The sequence below is a fragment of the Tenebrio molitor genome, chromosome 3 (assembly GCF_963966145.1).
Source record: "Tenebrio molitor chromosome 3, icTenMoli1.1, whole genome shotgun sequence".
Classification (NCBI taxonomy): domain Eukaryota; kingdom Metazoa; phylum Arthropoda; class Insecta; order Coleoptera; family Tenebrionidae; genus Tenebrio; species Tenebrio molitor.
Genome location: NC_091048.1, coordinates 4,647,579 through 4,674,128, shown reverse-complemented (window position 1 = coordinate 4,674,128; position 26,550 = coordinate 4,647,579). Strand labels below are relative to the sequence as shown.

The window sequence follows — 26,550 nt, the reverse complement described above, 5'->3', positions numbered from 1 at the left end:
GTCCAAAATAAAAAGTGCGTAAGGGAAACATAAAAAAAATAAAAATAAAATTACAAACTGAAGCAAAACTAAATACTTCAAGAATTCTGTTTTGGTAAAAGTTCAGTAATAATGAATGATGAGTAATTTAAGTAATAGAGTTTTGAACAGTCTGTACAACTGTAAAAGATGTAAAGAAAAAGTTTTTGCAAAGCAAATATTTATTCAATATAATTGGCATTACCTTTGGCGGATCAACATTTCCCTTCGTCTAACCTGAACGTGCATAGACCCAAAGCAAACAATTTAACCGTTTATACCCAACATTCATTGTTATGGATTCTGAAGTTTATGGATCATAAAAGCAAAATTTACGTTTTCGAAGCCCCTGTCTCATACGGCAGCTATGTGAAGCGCATTTACATGACAATGCCCTGTCCCTACACTTTTATGTAAAAATAATATTGTTTCAAAAAGGAGATATCCCGGTGGTTTACGACAGGTCCCATGCAAATTAAAAATTTTAATCAAACCACCCCATCCACCCATAAAACTCCCTTCGCTGCCGATTATTCTATCCGAATTGGAAATTATTTCGAACCTAATTTAATAATGAAAGGCAGAAAAACAGGACCTGGGTGGAGGACTCTTGTGCAAATGCGCTGCGAAAACATGCCAAATTTAAAATTCAGTTATCCTTTCGGCGAAACTTGACCTAAAGTAAAGTTTCATGTAGGAACATGCGTTTACATATCCACATGTCACACTAATTTATTTCGTGTGACCCTAATGTGTTGGCTGAAAAATTTACAACCCAGCCGGTAACTGAAAAAGTCTCTGTTAAAACAGTTTTTACTGTTCGACGAAATTCTTTTCATCTTTGCAATAAATTCTAATATTTGAGGAAGACGTGGGTCGCACTTTTACTCAAATTAAACAAAATTAGTCAGATTCCGCGAAAGCTGGAAACGCATAATTTGTTTCAGAATGTATTAATTAAATTTCTCATTAGCGGGATTAGTGCAGTGTCAGAAGCAAAATTTATTTTCGACTTTTATAATAAATTACTTTTAAGTCCGGTCGAACAGAAAATAATTTCATTTGGGGTGGCCCGAGGGGTGTTAAACACAACGAGCTGCACATAATTAATCCTCTTTGCTGCTGTTCAAATCGAATTGCTTTGTAGCACGATTATTTAGCAAACACAACAAATATTTGTTGCGTTTGTTATTTAGATCGTCGGGGAGGACTCAGTGGTTGCTGGTCTTACGCGTATTCTGGCTGTTGAAGCCGGTTTTTAAAATAGCTCTTTCGGAGGAAAGTAGGCCAATGGAGTAACGCGAATTTTCTTTCACCTTGACGTTTGAATGAGTAATTTTCAGGGCTTCGTTAAAAAATCACGCTCATTGTTCGCCCAGAGAAGTTGTTTGCCGGGCAGATACATAAAAACCGAAAACAAGGCCGAAATTTAACGGGCCAGGACCGAAACTCTCCCGTTTGGAAATAAATAGCTTGTTGGTAAAATTAAAAAAATACTTTCGTGCTGGTGTGAGACACCATAGCCCAAATTGATCAAAAAGAAAACAAATCAGAGCAGGCGTGGCAAATTATCGGTCATGTCGTAGCGGAATCCTACGCAAATAAGCGTTCACTACATGGGCGTAGACAATTTGTGGTCTCAAGCGCTACATTATAAATATTATAATAAATCATACCCCATGAATGGAGAATATTTATAAAATAAACAAGAGCAATATTTTGCATTCGTAAGAATGGGTAATTTACACGCAGATTTTTCCGTAAAATGTCAAACATACGTCAGTTTTAAAGCAACGGTATTAATGTTAACCTTGAAAATAATTTTCGATTTCGGCAAAGTTTACGGACGTTTCCTGTAATTGTAATAACTCCAAAATAAGTGGTAAAATGAATTAATTAATTAATAATAATAGATTTTTCGAGAGATAGGCAACCAAAAAAACGACCGTGTATACATATGTGTACGATTAAGGTAAGAGAGACATTTCGATCAAACAAAAGATGATGTAGCACTCTTGATTTGTTTTCTTTTTGATTACTCTTTATTATAAATGAGATACGACTGGCTTATTGTGAAATTTAAAAAATTAATCGGTAGTATAAATAAAACTAATTCAATGCCAATTTCGTGTTTTAAATCAGCGATAATTTTTTTTTATTTGTAATAAAAGATGTTTTTTGCATTAAATTACAACACCGAATTTAGACACAAACAAAATAATCTAGCGATAATTACATACTAAATAACCAGTATCCTTGACACGTACCGACAAATCAATGACAATTACATATTGTTAAAAACAAAACAATTATTTTAAATTATTAATTATTGTATAAAGGTAATTTAATCCATTTTTAGAACCATTTTCCAAGTAATTTTTATGCCAACGTTGTTAATAATTTATTGCTTGTTAATTGGAATAAAATCATTCTGGAAAATAATTCTGTGACGGTCGTGAAAAAGTAGGTAAGTCGAAAATGTTAATTTTTCAGGGCAACGATTCAAAATTCCACATCCTTCCTAAAATCCTGTAATTAAATAGAAACTTCTTTCTACCTGTACTTGCTTTCAATATAAGTAAATTTGAAACTGTGAAAATCTGAATTATTTAATTCCATGATTTATTATTAAGGTGTAAACATCGTTAACTCATTTTTGAAATTATTTGACTTACCTACTTTTTCACGACAGCCACAGAATTATCATTATTATAATTTTTATATTGTCGTAAATAGTATTTTTGGTAGGCGTATTCTTCTCGCATTGTTTTTATTTCTTTTTTATCCCAAACCTCAATGTTCTTCACACCATCACATCCTACATTTAAGGATTTTCCTTAAAACTCTTAATTTGTTAAATGTTTAGCCAATAACAAACATATTTATTAGATTGTAGAAACATATTTATTAGATTGTAGTTTACAAAGTTTTAATGTTTTTCTTGTCATGTTATTGTGCTTTATACATATACATAATTGCCTTCCTATAACAATGCAGCGCTCTGGCCAAGCGCTTCGCGGGTTCACTTTGCGTTTGGAAGGTCTGGGGTTCGAATCCCTGACCAGGTGTGAGTTTTTTCATATGTTTTCCCACACCATAAATGCGAAAGTTGGCAAATACTGGGTATTTACTCTAATAACATCTATTCCTTCTGAACCCATTCTTCATCATATCAATCTTAACTTTCTTCCACTGTTGCTAAAAAGGCATTGGACAACCACAACCACCCCTCTTGCGAGAGAACCCATTGCCCAAGAAAATACCATACGCCATAATCTCTACCAGATTTTTTTTATGTACATCCAATTTTTGGTTGCCTTTCTTTATAAAAGGAATTGTTCCTTCGAGATTGTTGAAGATTTTTAAAAAATGAATGTAACGTTGTTTCGGTTTGCAGCAACTCTTTAACATGGCAGATATCGTTAAAAATAGAATATTGGCTGAAACACAGTTTCATCATCAAGAATCTAAACTTGATAATTACAGCCGTACCTAAGACCCTTCATTATGAGGGAGTGTCAACACCTGACACCGTTTTAGGCCGTGCTAATTTATCAAATTTTTTTTCCGGCGTAATTAAGCCCGCATAGAAAGGGGTGTAAACGAAACAATTACCTTGACGTCACACGACTGAAATGTATGTGGGTTAAGTGCGGTGTTTCGTCGAAAGAGGTAAATGTCGAAATGCAGATTGAGGCGTCTTTTAGCCCTAAATAGAACTCCCCGGTCGGTGGTATACGAACCATTAAATACAGTAATTTACACGGTCTAGTTAAAAGTGGAGTTGTAAGTCGACCGGATAAGAATTTATTGGCGGTTTTAGGGTTGGAAAAAGCGACGCACGTGCCACCACTGATTACGTTTAACATTTTGTGTAAAATGTAAGCTCTCGTGTTAAAGGCGGCGATTACAAACTCCAGACGGCGGCGGCGGCGGCGCAAGGGAACAGGAGCTAAGTCTCTGGTCAGGAACGTCAGAATGTTCCTTCAGGGATTAAATATGCTTAGAGGGTGAGTACGTTGTGAAGATTTTCATAAAGATCAAGTATGTGATGAGCATGCCAGGAGCTTTCGAATTAAGATGCTTATCAAATTATTAAGCTTGAGTATAATAATAATTAATTAATGACGTATTCAATTACAGATTCCTTCAATTGAAAATTAAGTAGTTTAGAAAGATGTAAAACTGGAACGGAGAGGGAAACAGAACTTATCTACTACACTATAAAAATAAATAGTAATTGTAAATTAAAAATTAATTTAAATTAATTAATTAAACTATAAGCCTTAAATACGTTCTAAGTTCTAAGTAGAGTGTTTATTTTATTTGTTAAGCACAGGGTCTCGCTTGAAATGAAAAAAATTCCTCAACGAATTCTAATTGGAATTCGATAACTAACGACTTGCTTCACTAATCACTTAATAAGTTTCCATTTCAAGTTCTAACTTATTGTTCATAAAATTATCCAAGTTGTAATCACCGTAGTTCGTCCTAATTGATTCACTTAACAACACTTGTGGGTTAGACGTCTCGAGAGCAACGACGAATAACATTTTTTTACCGGTGCTTCAACTAATCTTGAATTTTAATTTATAACAATTAGATATTTGTTAAGCATAGAAGACCAAGTGAAATGGAAAAATGTCTGGTAAGTTTCCCCTCTCCAATTGAAAAACTGGAGACCATGAAGAGGGCTCTGAAACTGCTGGACCTTTGTAAAATTAAATCGTCCGGAAAATTTTTGTCAAGGGATAGGAAACAATTCTATCTGTCGGTCGCTGCTTTAAAAATATCAAATTGAATTTGTCCATTTCTTAGCATATTCGATTTTATTACAGTCGGCCGGACCCGTTTAATGAAAAACTTTTAAGCAGCTTATTTGGCAATAATGGCTGTCGTAAAGTTTATCTAGAGAATAAATTTTATGTTGTCGTTTGTATTTATAGTGGGACTGACATTATTTCAATCGGTTTGGTACAGATGACATTTCGTTTCAACAGCCGGAAGAAGAATCGTGTCAGAATTTGAATAACTGAAACTCATTACGGAAACAAATACGACTTTTGAAGGACGTGGCACAAAGGAAAGGTTAACTGAAGAGGCATGACAGATATTGTCAGCAAGAATTTTATTGATATAGCAGATCAATTTTTGCTATATTTAGCACATTTTTGGTGAAATGATTGAAAGCAAGAGAATTCAGCTAAAAATAAATACGAAAGCGTTGACCTTCTGTAATTGTCGAAAATATATCATTTTGATGGTAATAAGTAAATATCTATATTTAGTAGGCAAAATTTAAACTCCGGTGGAATATGCAATATGATCTTAAACAGAAATGATCTTTGTTGTAACATTAATCGTTTTCAAGTCTCGATTCAGCTGTTGAATGACTGAAAAACATTGGTCCTGAACAAAATTAAAACGAGTAGGATTTTTCTGATCACTGAATATGTAGTTTAAAAAAAAAAGATTTTTTTTTAGAAATTTCTAGAGTGATAATGAGCTCGTCGGAAGTAAAAATGCAACCCACAACACATTTGCAAAGTTAACGTGGATATCTGTTTTTTAATTTAAAAAAACATAAAACATAATTAGATGTGTAGTTTCATAAATTTTGACATAAACGTCATTCGATTGGTTAAATGAAATTGTGAAAAAACGCAAAAACAGAAGCATTTTTATTACATTCGCCATAAATCAGGGTTGTTTCCTCATCGTTCGAATAGATTTTAGTCGTCGTATTTTAACTTTTTCGTAAATGTCAGTTGTGACAAATATTCTAAGCAAAGCCATCATGGATTCATAATTTAATTTTAAAACAATACAATATTTAAAACAGCCACGTTAACTTTGGAAATGTATTGCGGGTTGCATTTTCAATTCCACCGGGCTTATTATCACTCCTGAAATACCCTGTATAAAAACTTATTATCTGTGAATTGCTTGATGTCATATTTCGACTCGAGGTACTTCATGTTAGAGACTCCTTAGTTTTTAAACATAAAAAAAGGTTAGTTATTTTATTACTTTCGAAATCTGACATTTTTACTTACTATAAAAATATTGAAGAGATAACTTGGAATTTTACAGATGTTTTATTACAATCAGATAATTGTTTTGGAGCAGAACCTGCTTAAACAAACCGATTTATGAAAATTTAGCTCCACTTGAATAAAACTAAGCGATAGTTGTCACACAAATTACTAAGCAAAATGTAAAACAACTCTACAATGTTGTCAGAGGTGAAAATCGTTTTTAAACGAGGAATGAAAGGTGCAGTAATTCTGGTACATACTATGGAATGCAAATTACACAGAAAGCCAGGCTACAAATTAAAATAAATTCTTGTTGACGAAAAAATTGTTAAGCGTGATGCTGTGGAATTCACGCTTTGTATTCTTAACAATTTTACTTTTCATAAATTTCACAGACTAAGAGTCCTTCAATCAAATAAATTCTTCTATTTAAATATTGCTGTTGCCAAAGAAACTTAGTTGGCCTTTAATCCCGTAATAGAGAAACTTAATGGTTATCAATTTTGTTTTTAAAAAGTGCTTATTCTTCAGTACTTTACTTATGTTGACAGCTTTTTATCTCCCAATTATGACGTCATCAATAATTTTTTTAAATGACAACCCTCACTTTTTTCTTCTCTTTCTGATAGACCTTCGTACTACCTCAACGATAAGTGAAAAAAATTGGTATCTTTCATGACAATAATTGTTTTGAGAAAATGACAATTTTTATTTAAAAAATTTAATTTAATTTTTAAGGTAAACATTTTTTTCAATGGGTTTAGTTAAAATAGAAGATTTATTTTAATCGATCAAACAATTTAAAAGATTTGCGGCAAAGAATTCGCGCTGAAACGGAACAAATAAGCCCCGACATTATTCAGCGCAGTGTACAAAGTGTCGGTGAGTGCTAAATGGTTGGCGGGATGCAATTTCAACATTTGCGTTGAATTTTATTGTTAACCTTCGATGTTTGTTTGTTTTTGTTTGAGAAGTCAATTAAAAGTTTAACAATAAAATTTAAATTAAATGTTTAAAGTAAAGTTTGTCATTTTCTCAAAAAAATTGTTATGTAAGGTATAAATTTTTTTCATTCAACGTTAAGCTATTACAAAGGCCTATTAGGAAAAGAAGAAAAAAGTGGAGTTTCTCATTTAAAAATAATATTGATGACGTAATAATTGGGAGATAAAAAGCTGTCAACACAAGTCAAGTACTGAAGAATATGCACTTTAAAAAAAAAAAATTGACCTCTTCGAGGATTTTTCTCAGAAATTAATACTTACACTTTTATCGAATTTATTCCGAACTTTACGAACGCACTATGTAAATGTTATAACCGAAACAAACAATGTATTACTCAACTAGCGTGTTATGATTACAGGCCGACACCTACGACTCGTGCCGCAAATTCACTTCATAAGTAATGGCCGTTACACGCGAGTAGATTTCAATACTTTTTCTACTACGCACAGACTTAATTATCTGTACTACGTATCAAAATTCATTTATCTTTTTAACAACAAAACGTAGACAAATTGGCAAATTATGAGATTTCAAAATAGTTATGACATATGTATCATAACAACTTTATAGTCTAAGTGATGATTTTGCCATTGGTCACAAATTGTGGAGTAATGAATCATTACTCACGGCCGTGGATATTGAATATCATTACCTAACCCTTTGATCAATATTCTTAATCTATATTTACACATGAAATTGGTACTTTTCCTTTCCTATTGACTATCTGAATTAATTCTTTAATAATTAGTTTAAACATTAAGCACAAATATTTCATGATCGGAATTATTATTGCCAGAAAACTTCAAATTCCATCCCAAAGTGAATAAGTACGCATTTAAGACGTTTCAAATATTTTCCTTTTCCAGTTTAAGTACTTTTTGCATTGTTGGAATAAATTTATTTTTCAAAAATAAAACAATGAAAAGAGCTAAATCTGTTCTATCTATTGTTAGATACATATTTACCGCTGTGTCCTTTGAAAGCACGACTATTTCATTACAACTGGATCACAATAGCATCAGATTGTGTTAGATATAATTATCTTCAGGTAATTATTTTTTGTGAACGGAAAGTTCTTTGTATTGCAGCCGATATTGATAACACGCATAGTATCCTTTCAAAAATGTTTGGGGAAAAGCGCGAGCACAAATTCCCTTCCACCATATTACCTACAATCATCTATCAACTTTCAGAAGAAAATCAAAATGAGAAACCAATTTTAAACTCGTCAATCTAAGTGCCCGCTGCGAAATATGCATCTCCATGTTCAAGGGATTTTTACTTTTATTTCATTTTTCATTTATTTAAGACCGTCCGACATATTGTACTTACGAGTATCTGCTCATTTCAGATCAGTAATGACTTACTTTATCCCATACTGTGCGGTAAAATAGATAAAGAAAAAAAAAATCAAGAAAACACAACTAAAACAACGATGGATGATATTTACGTGTCTGGAGACAGATTTTCGCCAAAGAACTCATTTTCTCTTCACACACTTTCACTTCGCAACACGTGAAATACTACATTATTGTCGCACTTATATGATACGACAGACTCGGGCTGAGGCCTCGCTGTGCAAACTTCACATGTGTGCAATAATAATGTCTATATTCTATTTGTGGCGTACGTGTTAACGTTAATATGCATTTTTTTTACGTTATACTTTTTACGCCTCTAGTAAAATTTATTCTATTGGGTGATTCAAAATGATTGTGGATAAGAATGGTAACTATGTACTAAAATGTATGTGGCAACTGTGTGGGAGGATAGAGCTGACATTTCTTTGACAGTTCATAGTTTGAAAATTGTCAAATCAATGTCAAATCAAATGCACGCTTTTGAAATGTCATACAAATGACAACTCTACCCCACCCACACAGTTGCCACATACATTTTCGTACATAGTTGCCATACTTATAACAAGACCTAATTTTTTATCGGATAAATTTTTCAATTTTACGAAAACTTTTTGCTTTGACAATTTAACGAGTTGAATTCGGGTATTTTTATTTTGGTTAGGCCCGAGAGCTTTAGCTCGAGGATTTAACTTTTGAATAAAAATTCCCAAATATCAACGAGTAAAATTGCTTAAAGCAAAAATGTTTAAGTGAAAATTGGGAAATTTATCAGATATAAAAAATTTGGTCGTGTTATTTTTGACAAGATTAATTCCAGAATACAAACTTTAGCGCTAAGTAATTATTTAATTATAATACCTACTGTTATTAAAAACAATTTGAGAATCTGACAGAGTAGTAGGACGTTTTTATCGCGATAAACATTTTTGATTGGATGAAAGCAAGCGCTCTGATTGGCTGAACACGCAGGATTAATGAATGTGGGAATTAATCTTCATAAAATAAAGAGACACAGTACGATTAACTTTTTTAATTGGTGCTTTTATTGCGAATTTCAAAGAGACCAAAATTCTTTTGTGTTGAACAATAAACAATATTTAAAAATATACAGTTTGTGGATAAATTATATTTTTGAGAAAAAACGCATTTAAAGAAATAGAAATTTATTAATTTTTCAGATAAAAATTGAAAAGAAAATCCAGAGAAGAAACATTCAGTTGCTAGTTTATACAACAAAGTGGTTACTTTGAATTGCCACTAATTATGTCCAATCATTTAAAAGTAAGAAATTAGTTAATAAATGTGGTTAATAGATGAAACTCAATTATTGTTGACGATGGATCAAGAGTCAAGTAAAAGTTGATAATGACAACAAGTACCTACCAATAGCATGATAGTTTTTAAAATAGTTTACAAATTTCTCTGTTTTTAAAGTGGAAACAAGTTGATCATGTGTGCGATGTCGACCGTTGTCCCCATGTGTTACCGCCTGAGTGTTGCATTATTATCGAGGTTGCACATGTGCAGAGTTAAACCTTTGCCATTCGAAGCAGCGCCATCAACTTTTTATTTCATTCCGCGCGATCCGTTCCACTCTCGCGACCAATACCCTTGTTTACCAACGTCGACCGGAAAACTCCGGCGCAAAAATTTCCACCGGCTAGATCGCCTAGATCTGGCGAAAAACCGCACATTTCCAGGAGCACGTGAAGCACACTCCGGGCGGCGGAATGCTAGTTCCGGCGCGCTCCGGAAGCAGAACAACACGGAACAAAGTGTCCGTAAAGAGACATAAATAATGCATCGGTCCCACGGGCGGCGATTTTTGCCGGCGTTAAATGGCAGACGACGGTTGCGACAACTTTCGATTTTGCCGGTCTATTTATAACCTTACCTTTCGTCGGCATAAATCAGAGTCGGCGACGACGTACGCACAAAACAGTCGGAGGTGCGCCAGGTGACGAAAGGTGAATGAACAGAACGACGACGTCGGTGTCGGGGAGGACGCGCCGGCGTCTGTCCGCACGTCGTACAACGCGCCAACGGAACAACTGATTCGGAGCGTCGAGACGCTCAAGCCGTGTGTGCGTCTTGCGGACGAGAGGACATGCGCGAAACTGACGGACTCCTCTCCGAAGGCTCGACCGTAACGAAGGGGGTGGAGAACGCCGGCCCGGACTCTTACCCCGTCGAACATATTTCAGAAAAATTACGCGGGACGGGGCTGGAGGGGTTGTTTTTACCTACGCTCAAGCTACTCAAGCTTTTCATGAAACTTACACAATACCTGGAACATTTGACATCACATGAAACCTGATTTTTTTATTCCATATGCAATTTGTTGTGAAAATCGTTCCGAATATTTTGACCAGCTGTAGAATTTAGAACTTTTCATTGTAGCAATTGCTCGAGACCACTTATTTTTAATACCCCTCCTCCCTTCATTTTAACTAGTCGTTTGAGAAGTGTAGGTAGTATCCAAAAAAATATCAATGAAAATAAATTGCTTTCCCACGCAAAAACTTTTCTTAAGTTTTTTTGTGGCAAAAGTGCTTTACAAGTTCATTGTAAACCAACCTGCCGTGTCTGCCATCGCTCGTCTTTTTCGGTCGAAGCTTTAAGTTTTCTTGTTTTGTTCAGTACCGAATTAAACCAATTCTGAATAGTCTACACAAAGTGATCAAAAGGAAAACAAATCAGAGCTGGCGTTGCAAATCATCGGTCATGTCGTAGCGGAATTCTATGCAAATTAGCGTTCAATGCATGGGCGCAGAAAATTTGTGGCCTCAAACGCTACTTTATACCTCATGAATTTTAGATGTTGCAATTATAATTGCCCATTTTATTATTATTATCTGATAATGGAGAAAATTTATAAAATAAGCAAGAGCAACATACATAATATGTAATAAGAAGTGGATTTCAACCAAAAAGTCAAATTCTGATTTTTATACTGACCTACCCATATTCACTTCCTATAATTATTTACGAAACAGTGGAAAAAAAAACACCAGTTATATTTTGAATTAAACACAATTTTACATTTTAACTTTGAATAAACGTAAACAACGACGAGTGAGTGGGAGGTGGTAAGCAGAAGGCAGCGGGCAAGAAAGAGAGGGCATGCCGAAATCGCCGAAAGCAAGAGAGAAAGAGAAGAGGGTAGGATGTCGGAAGAAGGCCTGAACCCAGTCAGAAAGAGTTCCAGAACCGAAAGATCCCCAAGTAGAAGCAAACAAGGAAATCAAAGCAAAGAAATAGAAAAAAAAATAGAAACCGTGCTTAGAGAGATAAGAGAGGATATGGCTGGAATAGTAGAGGAGAGCAAAGTACGAAGAAAGGAACTAGCGGCAGTGAGAGAGAAGAAGGGAGAGCAAAAAAGAGAGGACATGCCGAAATCGTCAGAAGTAAGGAAAGAAAGGAGCAAGAGAGAAAGAGAAGAGGGTAAGACGTCGAAAGAAGGCAAGAACCCACTCAGAAATAGTTCCAGAACGAGAAGATCACCAAATAGAAGCGAAAAAGAAAATCAAAGCAAGGAAATGGATAAGGAAATGAAAACAACCATGATTAGAGAGATAAGAGAGGAGATCAAAGCACTAAGAAAGGAATTAGCAGCAGTGAGAGAGGAGAATGGGGAGCTAAGGAAAGAATTAGCGACAGTGAGAGAGGAAATGAGAGGAAGAGAAGAAAAGGGGCAGGCGGAGAAGGCAGATTGAATGAAAAGGATGAAAATGATAGAGGAAAAGATGGAACAAAGGGAAAAGAAGGAGAGGAAGAATAATGTTATAATAACTGAAATAGGGGCAATAAGTGGAAATATAGAGAGGGGGGGTGGAAGAATGGTTAGAAAGGGAGATAGGGGTGAAAGTGAATCTAAAGGAAGCATTTAAAATAAATAAAAATAAGATGATGCTGGCAAAAATAGAAAGCCGCGAGCAGCAGAAGGACATTATGCTAAATAAGAGTAAGTTGAAGGAAAAAAAATGAGAGGAAGATGACGATTTGGCAAAAGAAGAAAGGGAAACACAAAATAAGTTAAGAGAGTTGATCCCTCAAGGGCGCGGGATTGACACCGACTGTAAGCGACATTGTGAGATTGTTAACGGGCAACAATTAATCGAATAGGGTGCAACTACCTTTTTTTTAATGTTAAAAATAATTTAAATTACGCACTAAAACTAAACCAAACAAATAACCCAAACAAAAATAAGACCACTAAAATTAACTATTTACAAAACCCAACAATCTCAAATATCGAAAGAGCTCCTGGAAATGGAATCAGATATGTCAGACTTTTTGTAAAAATTGAAAAAATAGCGTACTTTACTTTTACACATTGAATTTATTAAAATTGAGTGTAAATTAAGTTATAAAAGAACAGATACATTTCAAGTACTCTCAGGATCGTAAATTCTCTCGCTGATTCGCCAACCCGAGATTACATTAAGAATGCAAACTTCGACGACTTTGAACACTTGTGATGAATGAAATGAGTACGTTTGTTAAAACCAACAGCTTCACATTTTTCCACATTAGGAGGTTCTTTCATTGCAGACCTGCCTCAAGTTTCAGTATCAGATCAAGTTTCTTTATGGAGCTTTTTCAGTTTAAAATTGGAGTTGCGCTACATCCATTTTTCCATTAACGATTGATTTTTCAGGGACCATTAGTCCATAGTACCTACATAGGTAAAAATTAGAATTTAATTGTCTTTCCAAATCTGTAAAAACATTGGAGGTTACTATATAAAAAAAATGGCGGTAAGTGCATTACGCGGAAAAGTGAAAAATATGGAAAATAATTTTTCTCTTCAAAAAACTAAATTAACCCGTTTGAGTTGTTTTCGAAAAGTTCAGCGGAGACGAAAATGTTTCCGTTGTTCCAAACTTTTAACGCTCACTATAAGTAAAATATATTGACAAACATTTAAAAATATGAGCCTTCAATTAAACACTGTTATAATTATTAGATATTTCCCTCGCAATTCATGAATTATATTCAAACACTTTTCAGACTTCAGATATGAATGATATGATTTTGTTGCTGAAGAAATAATGCACGAATCGCAGAAAAGTGGTTTATTTCAGAAGAAAATCGTGAGCAGCATGAGATTAATGTGCACGTGAGAGATTTGACAAGAAAATTAACACCAAGTACTTCCTTAAGACAGAATGTCAAATGCAAGACTGTTACTGGATACTTATTTAATGCAGATGTGCTACTTTTAATTAATTTAATTAAAAATTAGGATGACCTGACCTGATCTGAAAAATACTTTGGTTGGTGCAACTGACTTTAAAATTACTTCTTAACTTAAATTATGATGTTCCTAGATTCGAATAACGAAAACCATCAATTATTATGCCCCCCAAATTTTTCCCTTTTTGAGAACAAAGACAGGTGACACTATGAGCAGCAGGATTATAACAAATGGGTTTAAGCCGACATAACAAAGAAAATCTTGTTCTTCTGATAAAGATAAAAAAACTATACAGTATGTCCCCGGATTGAGTTCACAAGAGGAAAACACATTTTTTCGTGCGCTGTTACTTTTCAGGTATTCGGCCTGGTTGCAACACTCGGCTACCGCCTCGTGCTTCAAATAACACTAACCACTCTAATGAACAAGATCATCTTGTAATTATTTAATCGTTGTTTTGCAAATATTTAAAGTTGTGCATTTTGGCACAATTTAATTAAGATATTCTGAATGAAATTTTAAACCAGACACCCAAAAATAATTACTATCAACGTTTGTTTTATTAAGCGACAAATATTTGAGTTATGCAATAAACTGAGACTAATATTTAAATTGCGAAATAAATATTTGGATTTGCTCAGTGAACACAGGGATTTGAAACACTTTCTGAATATTTATAGACATCAAGTATATTTTTCTATCAATTATTTAGTTTAATAATTACAATTTAATTAAATTTAAACTGATAATATAAAAGATTATAAAATTAGTCCCTATACTGTACAGGGTGTTAGGGAATGGTCTCCCAAGAATTTCAGGGTGAGTTTGCGAGGGAAAATGTGGTCGACAACCTTAATATCATTTTTTCCCAACATGAATGGTTTTCACAAAAATAAACATTTAAAATGGCGCCCCACAGTTTGGGAGCTTCTGTACCATTTTATTGTTGTAATAATTAAATAAATGGTTACCGTTTTGTGATGAAAGTTTTTATTTTCGGAAAACGGTTTAATTTATCCAAAAACGGTATAAAGCTGTTCGACCATTTTTTCCTTAATAAACTCACCCTGAAATTCTTGGGAGACCATTCTCTAACACCTTGTATAAATAACACAACAAATATTATTATTAAGCAGTCGTGTAAAAAATAGACGTGCAGCAAAAATAAATGATTTAAAAAAATAATGCTTTCAAGGGAATTAACATCATTTGATGGAAATAATCCGTAATGATAAGTATTGTAGTTTCAATTTGGTTGTAGGTCGTAAAATTTTATGGTACTTTAAGTTAAAGATCTTGCGGGGCTTATAAATCCTAGTTTACCACTAGCAGGTAATATTTTAAGCAGGGTTGTATTGTACATTTGGTATATTTGCATTGTACGGCAAACGGCACGCGCCGCTTCCCAACCTTTTCAAACCCAACCATTGCGCCCGTTAATCGCTCATAATATCCAATAAAATTTTACGACCTACAACCAAATTGAAACTACAGTAAATCCGGCCTCGACGCCGTGCCCCTTTTAATATAAATACGAGAACTAAACATTCAGTTACCTTGTTGAGAAGTACTAAATAGTAGGAGGTAAGTTTAAATCATATGTATATATTTTGTCCGTAATAAGTAAAATATTATTATTATAATAATATCCTGAGGTGTTTATGCAACCAAATATTCTTTAATTTCATGTTATCTACATACCGCGGTATTGTTATCTAACAGAAAGGTCACAGAACGTTTAATACAATTACAAGCCAAACCAATAATGTTTTTTGCAAACAAATATGACTGATATATTTTTTTTCTATTATTAGTTTCGTTTCGTTACTATTTACATATTTCTCTCTCTTTTTAAACCAATAATCAATCATACCTTATGTCACCTGTCGATTGGAAGCGCGATTTGCAACAACTCTATTAACCACACCCTTTGAAGTTCCTACGCGAATGTTTATTTTGTAGAAAATTGTAAAATAAATAGGGGTCCACAAAAAATAGATTGTTTTGAAAGCAACGGTAACCGAAAAATCGAACAAAAAGCAGAGCGCTGGATTCTACAAAGCAAATGAAAAATATTTCAAGATAATTATGAAAGCAACATTCAAAGCGATGAATAAAAAAATTCTATTTTAAAGCCGTGCGAGATCGCTTCACAATGCAAGCAGATGGACTGCCTCTGCAGAAACGTGATGTTTTAAAGTTAAAAGGAAACGAAGGAAATCAACTACAAGGATCGCTTATTTTCTTGAAAGCCATTCAAATGCTCTTACAAAAGAAATGAAACTTTCGAATGGCTTGAAATTGTCGAACGCTCTACCACAAGGTGATAAACATTAAAATAAAATTTAATGTGCTTTTACATATTGTCGATGCCAGGCAACCAACCACAAAGTCACAGTTTACAAAGGCGCTTTTGTAATCTGGAAAATGTAGTTATTTCGCTTTAGTAATTCATTACATTTGTGGCGATATCAGTTTCACTTATTTATCGACACGACAAATCCTTGTGTAAGATGTAATTTTACTTACTCACAAACAGACGAAAAGTAATTCTTTTTCGGACGTACTTTTTTAGACGCTGACCGCGGCGCCATCTGTTGGTCTCTTTAGTAAGTAGTAACGAAACCGACAAAACCGATAATCGTCCTGTCAAATTATTAAAATAAGTAATTGTATTGCAAATTGTAAATTTCTAGTTTTGTGGGCAAGCTGATAACAAATACTATAAATCTATTATAGTATATGTATATCTATTTGAAAAAAGTAGATACAAAATGTATCTCTGCCCAAAAATTGTCTTTTGTCCTCGCCTGTTTCAAGCCTCGGCTGCGCCTCGGCCAGAAAACTCAGACTCGGACGAAAAAAATGCACTTTTTGCCCTTGATACACAAATGACTATTTTTGAATTTTGAAATAAATGTACACCCAGAAACAACTATCTGCAACATTAATAATTCATAACTGTTCATTGTTTTCTACAAGCACGTGTCTCCATACGTTAATAATAAGTTAGTTTCCTGATAATGCACACTTCGTTCAGCTTAATTAACTTTGAGCTCAGGCTTTTACGCAGATAAAGAAACTAATTTGTATGCAACAGTTATATTGGTCTTTACAAGACTGATTTATTGCTAAAATTCCCATGTTTATTTAAAATGCAAAGTTCACTCAGGTATCAAAGTACAAAGCAAAATTTTTTTTTATTTGTTAAAAAATATTACAATACAAACCAAGTAAAAATTGTGACTGTATTTTTTTTTATTATTAAATATGAAACTTCTACACTATATCAACTTCCGAGAGCTGCTCCCTCATTATCCTAAATATCTGATCATACAAGTCTTTTTTAACGTCCTTAGCCATAATAAAATCCAAGTGATTAAACGGCGACTTCTCGTTGTCTCTTGGTACATAAAATATTCTTTTTCGAAAGCTCCCCAACTCTTTCAACAATTTTTCTACAGCCTGCAGACTATAAAATGAAACAAACGATTTAAAAATTCAAGACACAACTCCCCACCTCTTGAGAAACCATAGCATCATTGCTTCCATAGAATAAATAAACAGGCACTTTAATATATCTCAAGTCATAACCCCTAGGTTCACTCAATCCATAATTTTTGATATTGTCAATTTTTCCATAATCGTATCTTCTCACCTTACCTGTTTGAGCAAACTGTTTGTAGTGTTTCAGGACTTGGACAGACGTTCCAGAAGGGGTGTGACTGAAAAATAGCAAAAGTTCATCCTGAAAGACCCTTTATAATATCACTTGACAGTTTGATAGATGAAAACTAACCGGACGAAAGTGATCCGTCAAAGGTCCGGCAAAAGCTTCCAGAATTTTTTTGCACGCAAGTGGGGCATTTGCACACAAACTGACTGCAATCTTGTTGACAGAGCTTTGGTAAAATAAACCATGGGCATGAAGCCTTATGAGTTCTCTCTTAAAAGTATAATGCTTAAATTTGATCAAAAAGTGTTTGCACCGGTTACCTCTAGAGGACCAGATATTTCTACAAGTTGATCCACCACAGGGACGTCCTTGAAGTACAAAACAGGCGCCAGTGCAATAATTCCAGAGAGTAAGGAGTTGGCTTCTATGGGATAGCCAGACCCATACAAAAATGCTAATGTTGAACCCATCGAGTACCCTATGTATATGATAGAGCCCCATTTTCCTGTCACCCTCGCAACAAATTTAAGCTGCTCGCCTACATCGAAATACGCCAAAGTGTCCAGACTGGAATTAGCAAGTGATGAAGTGGATCTGGTAGAATATGGATCAGTACAAAATTACTTAAAATCCCAGAATTCTTTACTCGATGTTTGGTAGCGTCTGTGAGTTTTTGAGAAATCGCTTCCTCTGATGCTTCCTAACCAGACGTCGTAACCGCGATCAGCAAGGTTAAAAGCTGCAAGTTTTTTAATTTATGTGCTTTACAAAAATGGTAATTTACCTAGTGATCTATTTCCAGTATTCACCCATATACCATTATTTTGTAATATACCGTGCATTAGGAATACGGGTTGTTTGTGAGATTTGCTAGTTTGTGGAGGGATTCTGAAGAGGGTTAAAATGTAACCATCTTCAGTGGTCAATGAATAACTTTCAAGGGAATATCCATGTCTGCTGATAATGGTGGGCTAAAATACAGCTATACATAATATTAAAAAAATATTAAATGAATATAAGTTTAAAATTTCTGTGGCTTTTTTTTTGTAACCGACTTGAAACACTTCAAGTCCTAGGAGTTGAAATATCCACAAATGGCTCGACCTAGTCAAGTGTAGGGTCATTTGAAGCGGTTCACACGATTCATTTATCAATGAATAACACGAAATATGTAATAATTAAATTATCGCTATTACTGAATATTATTGAACCTTCAAGTACCTACTAATAATATTGCAACAAGGAACTAGGAATTACTGGTGCCTTAAAATTTTAAAATTGTAAGTTTGAAAATTGTCATTTTTTTGTGACCCGTTTGAAAATAAAATAGTATGTATTACTCAGAGTAGGTCTTTTTATGCTTCGCCCAGTTGTCGACCTCAACTTCGTCTCGGTCTTCAATCTCTGGGCTTAGCACAAAAAGGGTCACTTCTACTCCTAATTATAATATAATTTACTCTTTATTTTTTCACCAACATTTTTTATGTTAACATGTTATGTAAAAATAATAATTTATCATCTCTTCAGAATCATTTAGAATGTATTAGATTTATTACTCGAAACCCAATACTATCCTTGAATTTTTTGCTGAATATTTAATCCGCTCTTGCTTACTTTGTTCTCTACATAATTAAAACTGTACGATGTACAATTAAAAAATAACAAAGCAAGTTTCTGGTTAAAAATTGAAAAATAATCTCTCGCTCTAGTTATTCATGTACTCACTGTGTCCGATAAAACGTCGGGATTATAATAACAACGTGTGCTCCAGAATCGTACGAAGTATTCATTGTAATTTTCACATGCATTGTTGTATATATTAAAACTGGTACAAATCTGGATCTGGAAAAAAATTGCCAACACAGCAATACGCACCGTACACTTTTCCATCAGGAACGACGCAATTATTTCCCATTTTCATGTGCACTTTGAAAATATATCGATAGAGCACGTTGAAATTCTCATTAATGTGAAGCAAGGCAGTTTAGATTTTTTTTCGTTTACTAAATCTCCTTTCAGTTATGCATTTTATGGACTCATTTATTTTAATAGTTAAACTAACTTAGCCAAAGTAATTAGTTTGGAAAAAAAATGTAGAGCGCTTTTACCGATGAGATTAGATCGATTTTGTTAATTAAACTAACTTGCAAGTTGTTATACGAGTATTTCGCCAATTATTTTTTAAGTTGTTTTAAACTGGCGTGGATGTATCTTGTGCTCTGCGCCGGATCACAGCTACTTTAGTGCAATTGATACTGGCGGAGCCTCCCCGACTACGAGAACCCCAAGGAACGAATAATGAATAAAAACGCTTTTTTAAACTACTGTAGGGAACATCAGCTTGGCGACAATCCCTAATCGTTAAATGCAAAAAACAAAACATATACTTCGCGATAATCAATTTAGACAAATGAAACAAATCTATATTATTTTGAAAACCTAAATTTGGCTTGCAAGGTAATTCTATTAATCTGCCAAATCTAAGAACTGTTCTATTTTTGTTTGAATTTGTCAACCAGATGTTTTTTTACTCCTCAATGAAAGATTACCATAGCTTTTACACCAAAATGCGGCTGGAAATGTATTCTTTCTATTGAGGTAGTCCCAAAAAAAGCTTTCACAAAAACATATTCTACATCAATGGGTAAATATTTCCACCATTGATGAATAATAATCGAACGATGTGATGAGTCTTTTAAGGAAATTTTCAGCTTGTTTTCTTCCTAAAATAAATCATTTGTGCTGTGGAGGAGTAAGTTTTATTAGTGAAAAATATGAATACATTATTGCTGTTGCATTTTTGATAGTAGCATATTTAAATTTATAATTGTTGTATTATTTTGCTATCTTAACAAGACACTAAAAAATATTTTAAAAGTGAAATCATGTGATAAGAAGTCATGTCATATCATTAAACATTTTATGTATGTTTAAATATCTTATATTTAAACCTAAATGTGCTGCCAATTGAAGCAATTGGGAATGAGCCTCATTATTTTGGTACCAACTAAAAACTTTTCATTTTTTTTAAATATTACGTACTCGTATATTCACTTGAAAGAAATGTTTTTGTTAAACCGGTGGAAAACGTCAAACTAAACCAAATAAAACAACTCAGAATTCCCGAATCGTTCGCAACATTTGTGCACTTGTGCAAATTCCTGCATATTCGAGACGAAACGGTGCAACGTGCTCCTCCGTATCTAGGTCGTCTCTAAGACTATGATGAAGCCATCTTCCTCCGTAGTAAAATCCCGGCGTATCGCTCGAGCATAAGTGTCCATTTTGCAGCTTGCACCACCTGCATAAGCATTACGAGCGATCGAGCTGGGAAAAACGTCGAAGGAACCTCTCTCACACCAGAAAATAAAAAACGAGATAAGCCGAGTTTGAAAAGATTCACGTGCGATAAAAACAATTAAGACGGAAGTCTGCCGGCACCGATCAAAGTGGAGAGGAAGGATTTTGAGAATCTCTCACACCAATGACAACACTTACATGTAAAGAGTCGCGAAACTGGAAAAATGACCCCGACACAAAAAGAAGAGCAGGATGGATGGTTCAGAGTGCAACTGCGAGATATTCACCTAAAAGTATCATAAAGTAAACGAAATATAGGTCTTCCCGTTTTTGCCTAGTTTATTTGGAATTCAGGAAGAGCCAGCCAGGCTCGCTAAATTATAAAGTCGATGTAAATTTGCAATGAACATAACTTTGTGCACACGGGATTTTATATCAGTTTTTGTTCTGTCGCAGCAAAATAATTTAAGAAGTGAACGGCAACATTTCAGAATCCGTGTACGTTTCCGTTTTTTCCCGATTTTATTTTGTTGGATCCTTTTAATCGCGCAAAAAAAGTTCAATGCTTCCCAGAACTTTATTTATACCCAGCCAAAAATTTTTGTTTACAAAAATAATAAACGGATTTTGTTTATTGATTTATTAATCATTAAGTTTATTAATCTGTTTAGCTTGGTGCAAATTGATGAATTAAATAAATAAACTTTGTGTTGTCGACTACATTGCTGTGAAAAAATTGTCCTTTTGTTATTTAAGAGTACTTATAAAAGAGACATATACCGAGTGACTATAAATGATTGGAGCAAAATAGTGGGATTGGCAACACTGATGCAGTTGGTAGTGCAAATCTTCTCGTGCATCATCTGTCAATCTTTTTTATTTAGGTTAGGTTAAGTCACGAAGTACATTGACGTTGGAAAAAAAAATATATTTTTTTGACGTTTGTTTCAATTTTGAGAATTGCGTGTGTCATGCCAACGATGTTGGCAACTAAAGATTTCAAATGTGTTACCAACATAACAAAATAATTTTCAATCATTGATAGTCACTCGGTACATATATTTTATACAATGTGATCAAAAAGAAAACAAATTGGAGTAGTCGTTGCACATTAGCCTTCATGTCGTAGCGGAATTCTTTGCAAATAAGCGTTCAATGCATGGGTGTAGACAATTTGGGTCTTAAATGCATTATCTGATAATGGAGAAAATTCATAAAACAAACAAGGGCCATATTTTACATTTTTCGCGTAAATGTCAAAAAAACGTCAACGATGTGCTAATTGCTAAGCTAGAAAACAACTTTGGAATTTCGGTAAATTTTACAGACTTTTACTGTAATTGTAAGCAACAATTATCCCACAATAAGTGGTAAAATGGATTTTTCCATTAATTATTAATAATTAATTAATTATAGATTATCAAGAGATAGGCAACCAATAAAACGACTGTGTATAGCAAGTATACATATGCGTACAATCAAGCTAAGAAAACAAAAGATACCTCATCTCATTTACTCAAAAAATATCTCAAAAACATCTCTCAAAAATTTTAAAATGATTTTTTGTTTACATTTTAGAAATGAAATGATATCGTTTGAAAAAATCCACTAAAAATTCAAAACTGCAAAATTTATTTTTACGTAAAACAGAAAGAAAAAATAATTAGATACATACCGGGTGTAGAATTGGTTTACGAGACATAGGATTTTACATGTAAAAATAAGGAGATCCAATTATTGGCTCCCCTAATAATTTTATGGCAAAATGGTTAAAATGAAAGTTAGAGAGAATTAAAAGTACTGTCTAATTTCACTCTTTGTTTTTTTCTAACATCTTGTGGTACTGAAAGAAAAGCAAGAAAGGAGTTAAGACAAAAATACTAAAAAGCAGTACTAGCAATGAAATTTTACTTCTAAAATTATTTGTCGGGTGGTTTTACTATTATTTAATTTTCTTTTGATCTGCCCTTCAAATGAACTCGTACAGGACTACAGGACGAATGAAAAAGTATCTTCCATTAAATGTTCAAACTTCTCTCAAATTCTTCGAATTGTTTCTATGGCTGAAATTGGTCGTTCTGGGAAACCTGAAGCAAATGTTGCTTGGAAGTTTCGTAAAGAAGATCCTCCATAATACCATTTAAAGAAAGAAATAAAATTTCATGCCTAGTAGTACTTTTTAGTATTTTTGTGTTAACTCTTTTCTTGCCTTTCTTTCAGTACCACAAGATGATAGAATAAAACTAAGATTGAAATTAGAGAGTAATTTTAATTCTCTCTAACTTTCATTTTAACCATTTTGCCATAAAATTGTTAGGGGAGCCAATAATTGAAACTCTTTATTTTTACATGTAAAATCCTATGTCTCGTAAACCAATTCTACACCCGGTATATAGTACATTCTCAATAATTATAAACTTTTAAAATAAAAAAGGCTCGCTAAGTAACCTATTCAAGGTTTGCTACAATTATACACCGTTTCTTATAATTATCTGACATTTAAAAACTTATCTTATCAACACATATAAAGAAACTGAAGTCAGAATGTCCTTAGTTGCGTTTTTAATTGCGATGGGGTCAACACTGTTCCTTTTAGCTCTTTTGCCGTTTTGTGCAGTCGGTATAAACTTCAAAAACAATGCTTGTCACAGTTTTGGCATGTACCATCTTGCCCCTTTTAGCTCTAAGTGTTATTACAATCCTGACGTCTTGTCTACAGTTGTGGGTAATTCGTGATGCTTTAGATTTCCAGTGAAGCTATTTTTTCTAGCCGGTGATGACAGAAAGACACGACTACGATCAAGAGACTCACTCTGCAATTACCGACGACGGATACATCTTGAACGTTTTCAGAATCACCTCGAAAAATCAAAAACCAACAAAGTCTCCCGTGTTCGTACAACACGGAATTGCCACGAATTCTGGTCCTTGGGTTGACATCGGCAACAGATCGCTTGGTACTAACTGACCCAAGTTTTTTATTGCTATATCTCAGTTATTTTTTGAACAGCATTTAGGCTAGCTGACGAGGGATATGATGTCTGGTTGGGAAATGTGAGAGGAAGTACTTATTCAAATGCACATGAAGAGCTGAACGTGAATATTCCAAAGTATTGGGAGTTCAAGTAAATCAAAAACAGAAAAATCGATTTGAATATAGTTTGAAATTTTAGTTTAGACACGATTGCACAGAAGGATATAAAAACGCAATTGCAACTTGTTGCTGACCAAACGGGAAGAGCTGGAGATATCATTTATATTGGGCACTCGATGGGTACGACTCTGGGTTTCATGCACGCTTCAGAAAATCCCGGAAAAAAACAGGGCCTCATTAAGGGATTAATTGCTCTTGCTCCAATAGTTTACTTAGATGGGATCACCGTCTTAGAACTCGCTACACCGATAGGTATTCCAATCCTTGTAAGTACTAATACCACAGCAGCAAAATATTTTGCAACATGTTTTTGCCAGGACATTCTAGGTATCCTCCAAATTAAAGGCCTTTTATATCAAGAAGAATTGATCCATAGATTTCTTACCGGTTTTTGCAAAACTGTGTCTCCTGGTGTTTGCTTCCTTCTAATCAATGTCGCTTTTGGTAAAACAGTACAATTTCAAGCTGTAAGCTGTAGTTACTTTAGTTTTCACAAAAATAGAAGTTGTATTTCAGGAAGATTTGCTGCTGTATTACAGCTATTGGCCAAGCGGTATATCCATCTACCAACTGAAACAATATTTACAAATAGTCAGAAGCAAAAGATTTCAAAAATTTGATTACGGGTCAAAAAAAAATATGGAGATTTATGGACAAGCGAAACCTCCAAAATATGATCTGTCAAAAATAGACATACCAGTAAGACTGTTTTATGGGAAAAGTGATAGTTTATACAAGCAAAAAGTATATTTGGATATTTTTCTCAATAAGTAATTGATAAAATTTCGTATTTTAGAATACTGACAGGTTGTTTGGTGAAATCGGGAGCGACAACAAAGAACAATATCCAACTCCTTCAGACATTACCGGTGAAGATTTTGACCACATTGACTTTATGTATTCAAAAAATATGGAAAAGAATTTATACAAAATGTTGTTTGAAGTCTTAGATTCAGAATTTGGTGAAAATTCAGTAAATTAATGATGAAAACTCGTCTATACATATGTCAATATTAAATATAAAGGGGCTTTTAAAATTTGAATAAATTGTTGAAACTATTCTTGAGAAGTTTTCAGAATGATACCAAATACCGTAACGCATATAAAATATACCTAGGTGAGTATATAAAAGAAAGCATACATACAGGGTTGCCATTATGTATGGAATTGGTTCCGTCCTGCTAAAATGGTTTAAGCTAGAACCCTGAAATTTTAAACAGACTTAAGACTTATTAAAACCTTCTTCTAAAATGTTTTAAAATATTTTTTTATCCATAAGTTTTCAAAATACAACGCCAACTTGATTTTTTTAAATGGGAATATGGGTTAAATGGGGTATCCTTAAAAAGCTTATTTTTTTAAGAATCAAATGGTATATGTAATAGATTTGGTGATTCCTTCGATAGAATCTTAGAAAACAATGTTTTTAAATAAATTTGAAATATACCTATTGTTCAAATATTAATTCAAACATTTTATTACATTTTCGTTTCTTTGTTTAGTTTTGTCATTGTTTCATTGAAAGCATTTATTGCAAAGTGTGTGAAACGATATCAAATTTTAAGAGCACAACACTTAGAAAACAATTACTGTATACCAATTAATTGAATGATAAAGTTTCAAATATAAAACTTATGTACCCAACTAGGTACTCCTTTTGTTTATACAAAATTTTAATATTTTCAATAAGATGTTTCAATGAGACATGAAATAGCGACATTCTCTACTGCCATAGGTTTGGTTTTCTTTAATTTTTGACGGATTTTAAATGCTGCTTCATTAGGCTTTAATTTTTTTCTAAGATTTTGTCAAACAAATCACTAAACCTATTATACCATTTAATTCTAAAAAAATAAGCTTTATCTTCAAGCGGTCGAAAATCGCGCCTTTGTGTATCTCCATAGAGACGGTTAAACTGTCATTTTTTTTCTGAGCGGAGTAGAAGTACTTCAAGTCGTCGGAGTAGAAGTGTTCCACAGGCGGCTCGACCGGGTCAAATGTAAGATCATTTGAAGTATTTGTCACGATTTATTTAAACTATCAATTACACGAAATATTTAATAAATAAATTATCCCCATTAAGATAAAGCTTCTAAAAAAGCGAAATAACAAAATTATTATCCACTATTTAACCGATTCGACTGTGATCAAAGACGAGCCGCCTGTTGTGAGACTTGTGGGCGTGTCCATGGATGTCAGATCAGATGTCAAACAAATGTCAAAAATAGCGCAAGATTGCCCTTCAATGTTAATAGGCAAGTTGTAATCGTTTGCTATTTACGTTTTGATAACGTTTGTTGTATTTAGCGAATATCTGAAGTGAGTGTGTACTTTTCGAAAACGAAATGCATGGCGACGTCTCCAAAATTGATACAGATTACGGCAAACTCAATGTGGATCTAATTCGACGACAGTCCTGGGCGAAAAGTGTATGATTTCTACATAATTGCTCCTGATGAAAAGTTTCTGGCTACATAGGTAAAACTTCTGAGTTCGCTAGAGGAAGAATTATAAATTACACTGGTTTACACGGTTTATATACCTTAGCTGAAAATTGTAATTGCTTGTAGATTTTGGGGCACTGAGTTCAGAAAAAATATTCAAAAAATTCTATCACGTCAGGTTAAAGAACTATTTAATCATTAACAATAATAATACAAGAGTAATTCCTAAATCAAGAAAATTAAAGATTACCTATTTTACTTTGTTTCTTATAATATTCTGCATCAGTTTTCCTTATAACAGACCAACAGTAATCCCTTAACATACTTTCATTCCAAAAGCCTTTGTGCCGATCT

The 26,550-nt window shown here is 33.7% G+C and overlaps 4 protein-coding genes across 6 annotated transcripts in view; 2 read left to right on the top strand and 2 right to left on the bottom strand.

Annotated features, from left to right (window-relative positions):
* Positions 1-10,524, bottom strand: part of LOC138125671 (somatostatin receptor type 2-like) — a 214,618-nt gene extending 204,094 nt beyond the window's left edge. For all 3 annotated transcript variants that reach the window (XM_069041107.1, XM_069041106.1, XM_069041108.1), the window contains exon 1: positions 10,317-10,524. The gene's annotated coding sequence lies outside the window, so the exon portion shown is untranslated. The remainder of the gene's footprint in view (positions 1-10,316) is intronic.
* Positions 10,525-11,589: 1,065 nt separating this feature from the next.
* LOC138125709 (uncharacterized) lies at positions 11,590-12,138 on the top strand. Its single transcript, XM_069041162.1, has one exon. It carries the CDS (start codon positions 11,590-11,592, stop codon positions 12,136-12,138), a length of 549 nt encoding a protein of 182 aa, XP_068897263.1.
* Positions 12,139-16,390: 4,252 nt separating this feature from the next.
* LOC138126955 (lipase member N-like) lies at positions 16,391-20,509 on the bottom strand. Its single transcript, XM_069042802.1, has 7 exons — positions 19,024-20,509; positions 18,083-18,269; positions 17,923-18,037; positions 17,619-17,865; positions 17,422-17,568; positions 17,143-17,370; positions 16,391-17,087 (listed from the first exon to the last, which is right to left on the bottom strand). The coding sequence occupies exons 1-7, from the start codon at positions 19,186-19,188 to the stop codon at positions 16,902-16,904; spliced, it is 1,275 nt and encodes a 424-aa protein (XP_068898903.1). The 5' UTR covers positions 19,189-20,509; the 3' UTR covers positions 16,391-16,901.
* A 2,538-nt stretch (positions 20,510-23,047) lies between these two features.
* Positions 23,048-24,811, top strand: LOC138126954 (lipase member K-like). Its single transcript, XM_069042801.1, has 7 exons — positions 23,048-23,319; positions 23,369-23,555; positions 23,609-23,723; positions 23,772-24,018; positions 24,070-24,219; positions 24,269-24,496; positions 24,549-24,811. The coding sequence occupies exons 1-7, from the start codon at positions 23,143-23,145 to the stop codon at positions 24,732-24,734; spliced, it is 1,290 nt and encodes a 429-aa protein (XP_068898902.1). The 5' UTR covers positions 23,048-23,142; the 3' UTR covers positions 24,735-24,811.
* Positions 24,812-26,550: the final 1,739 nt, after the last annotated feature.